At 34.8% G+C, this 4669-nt stretch overlaps 1 protein-coding gene across 2 annotated transcripts in view; it reads right to left on the reverse strand.

Moving 5' to 3' along the window:
- The window catches only part of LOC102677163 (glutamate receptor 1), a 286138-nt gene that overhangs the window by 88527 nt on the left and 192942 nt on the right, over positions 1 to 4669 (reverse strand). For both annotated transcript variants that reach the window (XM_006618951.2, XM_006618952.2), the window contains exons 3-4: positions 3459 to 3586; positions 231 to 360 (exon numbers count right to left, since the gene is read on the reverse strand). In XM_006618951.2, coding sequence (XP_006619014.1) covers positions 231 to 360; positions 3459 to 3586 — 258 coding nt within the window. The remainder of the gene's footprint in view (positions 1 to 230; positions 361 to 3458; positions 3587 to 4669) is intronic.

Here is a 4669-nt window from a genome sequence, read left to right on the forward strand (position 1 = left end):
GAAAAGAAAAGCTATTTCCGTACGTATCCATTACGTATTCAAAAGGGCAGTGAACGTCGTCGATTTACCTTTATATCGTGCAACGAGGGGCCACTAGGAGGGGTGGAGGAGGGGGGCGAGAACGGATCCTTGGCGGGACGCGATAAAAATGGAGAGCCTCGACTGAGAGCGCGCACGCGGATGGAGACCGCGTAAAATGAGAAATGCATGAGAGAGGGGAGCCAACTTACCGTCGTGGGAGTCGTAGAGGTAGATGATTTTCTTCCATCCGTAATATCGCACTGTGTCGATGATAGCGCGATGATAATCCGGACGCATGCTTATGGCGAAATCCAGGAGACCGGAGGACGGTGTCAGAACCTGTAACACGCGTGTATACGTGTATCTATCTAGAAGAATTGGGAAGAAGAGAAGAATTCTATCTAAGAATAAAAGATCTATCTTTTTGAAGAATTCTATCTAAAGAAATCGTGAGAAATTTGAAATGAAATCATTAAACTTGGGTATTACATTTATTGGAATCAATATTGAATAATAAGAAATAGTTTTTATTTTTATTCACATATAATATGTTTTTATAAAACGCATTTTTAAATTTTAAATTTTAAAATTTTCGAATTTGATAAGTTAATTTAATTATCGGAAAGGGATTGTTCCGTACACGTGAAAATATAAAAATTATTATAGTATGATCGTTTAAATTCTTTTTGGAGGGATGGAACAGAATTAAACGATCGAGAAGATAATTATTAAATCCTTGATGATCTTGAAACTAATTTTCAAATGAAAAAAAGAAAAAGAAAAAAACTGTATACTATATTTTCTCACATAAAGAACCTATCCTATTCAAAAAATTTACTATCCAAGATTAGAGAATTAGCCAATTCCTATACTCCACTCACGGTCGAAAAGTTTTCACGAACACGATTTCGAATCGAGAACAAAGCTTAAACGACAAAAAAAAATTTTTTTTCGACTCGCTTTCGCGCACACTAGAATCACTTGCCTGCCAGCTTACAAATACAAGATCACGTATACACGTTTTCGCTTTCAGATTTTATTCATCCGCGAACGAAACTCGAGAAGCGTTGAATGGTGTAGTTTCCTCTGAGGTGGAGGGCCAACCGACGAAAACCCGGCACGATAAATGTAATCGTAAATAATTACGACGCGCGGCGTGGCGTGAATGGCGGTCTGTTTGAAAGCTGCACCCGCAACGTGATATTGGACTGTTTCAAGAGTTTTCTTGTTGGCGAGGTAACCGGTTGATTTTGAGCGAATTACGTTTTTGTTCAGGGAATAGTGGGGTTTAATTTTTTTCTTTTTTTTGATATTCACAAATAGCTACAGAAAGTTTTTTTTCATAAGTCTTCTAGCAGACGTATATATATTCAGTTGTCGTACGTAGAATAAAAGTAATTAGTTAAAAAAAATGAGATAAATATATGGGATGTGTAAAATCAAAACTCACAGGTTAAAATTAAGAATAAACAAATTGCATTTTTGACAGTACGAGGAGCGAGTATCAGGAAACACAAAATTGGGAATAACGTTAAATTATTCAGAAGATTATTATAAAACAACGATATATATTTATTATAACAAGAGAATTTATAAATTTATAATGATAAAGTTTCGAATCCAAGTCACGTGAATTCCGATCCAAGCCTATTGCCTGCACCAACAAAAGCTGGAAAGGAAGAGAAAAAGCAAAGGGAGAACAAAGAAAGGGATAACGCAACGGAAAGGAACAGTCATCGCGTTTCACAAGATGTTAAGGGAAAATAGCACAATAACATGGAGGGATCGGTGGAAATTGAAAAAGATCTCCTCTTATAAATGGCAGTTCTTTCTCCTGCGAGCCGTAATTGACTAGCCACGTGGGGGGGTAACAGAGAAAAGTAGAAAGAGGATTGAAAGACAGAAAAAAAGGAGACAGAGAGAGAAGAGTAGAAAAGGCAGAAAAAGAAAGGAGAACGAGAGAGGTTTCGAATTAGCATTACCACCCGATTAGCATTTAAACAACATGAATGTTCGTTACACGATTGCGTGCTCGTACAACATGTCGAAACAGATAAAAACTCACACTTACGCTCCAGATATACGGGGCCGCCATTCATCCAATATGGACGTGCTATACACGTTTCGCAAGTGGCGCCACCCGACAAATGCGCCACCCGATGCGACGAATAAATTTTCGCCCTATCCGATTCATTTCGAGGGTCAAATTGTAATATGTTCGTGCACACCCTATATACATATTTATTTACGAGCAGGAGGATATAAATGATCCTGGAAAGGGAAGAGTGGATGATAATTATCTACAAACAAACAAACGAATGAAATTTTTATTTTCGATCTCGATTTAATCGATAATCATCACGATCATATTTCTCTCGATTTCGATTCTCTTGCGTAAGTGTGAGATTTATGTATGCGTGAGAAAAAAAGAACGAAAGTAAAACTTGTGAATGATTAATGATATATATATATGAGATAAATACCGTAAACTCTGGCCTGTTGGAAGTAAATGTACACGAGTGTGGTAGTTAAGAAGGTGTTTACGAGTCAGAATGATTTATTGGTAATACGTTTGTACATACATTTATGGATGAACCGTAGCTATATAAATAATAATACAGAGAGAATACAGTACTCTGGTAATTGTCGATAAATACATGTCGACAGTAAAGATGAATCTTTATCAATCTCGATTCTTGTTTCCTTTTGAACGTGTGTTTATACCGCGCAAATTTTGATTCGAGACGAAAAATATTTAACGGAGAAGAGAGAACAATGAAAGTAAAACTGGCGAGGTATGACTAATGAGATAGGTATGAGGATAAACTTTGAAGAATTTCTACGAATCTGACCTACTGGAAGTGAACGTAAGTATGGTAGTTAAGGAAGAGTTTACGAGTAAAGTTGGAATGCAAGGAGATGAAGTTTTTTTGTTGGGTAATTAAGTTGGAGGATAAGTTGAATTAAAATTCTTGGGATTTTTGATACTTTGAAATTATACTTTTCCCCTTCCTCTCCTTTGGCATTTCTTCAGTTAACTTAAACGTTAAACGGTATTTATCATGTTTTTATATCTTTAATGATACAATTTACCTTCTCTGTTCTTTATTTTTGTTCGAGTTATATTAGTTGATGTGAAAGTAAATAGTGTTCGTATGGCGTTTGTTTATATACACGTATCGTAAGAAAATTAAATCAAAGAAATAATCAATTAATTTCTTCGCATTTTCCATCGATAATCGAATCACACGTTCTAAGAAACAACTCTTTCATCCAAGCTTCGAAAAGATGATAAAAATAAGCATATCGAAGGCCGATAAGTGAAAATAAGCGGATATATAGGGGGTTGATGGATAAGAATAAATATCGGCGGCGATATTATAAGTTTTTATTTATGGAGTTGGGGAGGGGGGAGGAGAAAAAAACGTGCTATTTACCTTCTCGGGAAACCAGGGCGTCACGAATGGCATTTGAAACGTATTGCTGTAAGAATGAAGGGTGTCGAACGAATCCGGGCTGACGGCGCCCAGCATGGAGAACACCCCTCTGCTGAATTGACTGCAAACTGCAACAAATAATCAAGTTGTTAAATTTTTTGAAAATTTAACAAAAATAATTATAATAGGAAGAAATTCGAATTCGTTTGAAATTCGTTCATACGAGCTTATTAAAATCTGTGACAATGAAATCGTGAGTCATTTCAGGAAAAAATGTAATTAATATTGTTTTATTAAACGTATTTAAAATCTTGAATAAGCAGAAATTGATTGGAAAATAATAAAATTAATAAGAATTGATTTATTCGAATATCCAAATTATCGTGGATATTAGAACAATTTATAAATGATTCTTAAAAATTAAGAAAACGAAATATCTTAATATATATTGAAAAATTTTAACTAAAGAATTCGATAAGTATCTAGTAGATAATACGTACAATTTTATTAACGAGACAAAGAATCATTAATAAAAATAATATTAATTTAAATAATTTCAATACATCTTAAAAAATAAACAACATAAAATTAAAAAGAGAATAATAAAATATTCCAATATATAAAAAAATAAAAAAAATAAAAAAAACACTGAAACGTTTCAACTAAGAAAAACAGTCTGGACGATATAAAATTTTATCAACGAAATAAAAGTTTATGAAGTATATCATAATCGTAATAAAAAAAAAAGAGAGAGAGAGAGAGAGAGTCAAGAACGTTTTAACGACAAAAAATTACAAGAATCACGTGACACTGCAACATTTGTCCTCAATTAACATGGAAAAATGATCGCCATTATCTCGCGAGGCGCGTTCTCTGAGACCTTTATCGAGTAAACGAAGCGAATTTTCGCGAGAATCATGCGAGAAAATTCAACAAATCGCGTTGGCATTTCACGCGTAATTTCATTCGCAGCCATGTTGGCCTCCACAGTCGCAGGGCGCGTAATATCTATTCAAAAGTGTCAAAGCATAGTCAGAAGTCCAATAACTCTGTTTTTCATTATTGGGTCGCGGACAAAGGGAAGGGAATTCCATCGTGATTTTTTTCTTTTTCTCGCGCGTAATGCGCGAGAGCTCGTGTCGAAACACGCGGATACCGACGCATTAGCATTGAAATTTTGTTCCATCAATGTTGATAAAAAAAAAAAAAAA

The sequence above is a fragment of the Apis dorsata genome, unplaced genomic scaffold (assembly GCF_000469605.1).
Source record: "Apis dorsata unplaced genomic scaffold, Apis dorsata 1.3 scaffold_382, whole genome shotgun sequence".
NCBI classification, from domain to species: domain Eukaryota; kingdom Metazoa; phylum Arthropoda; class Insecta; order Hymenoptera; family Apidae; genus Apis; species Apis dorsata.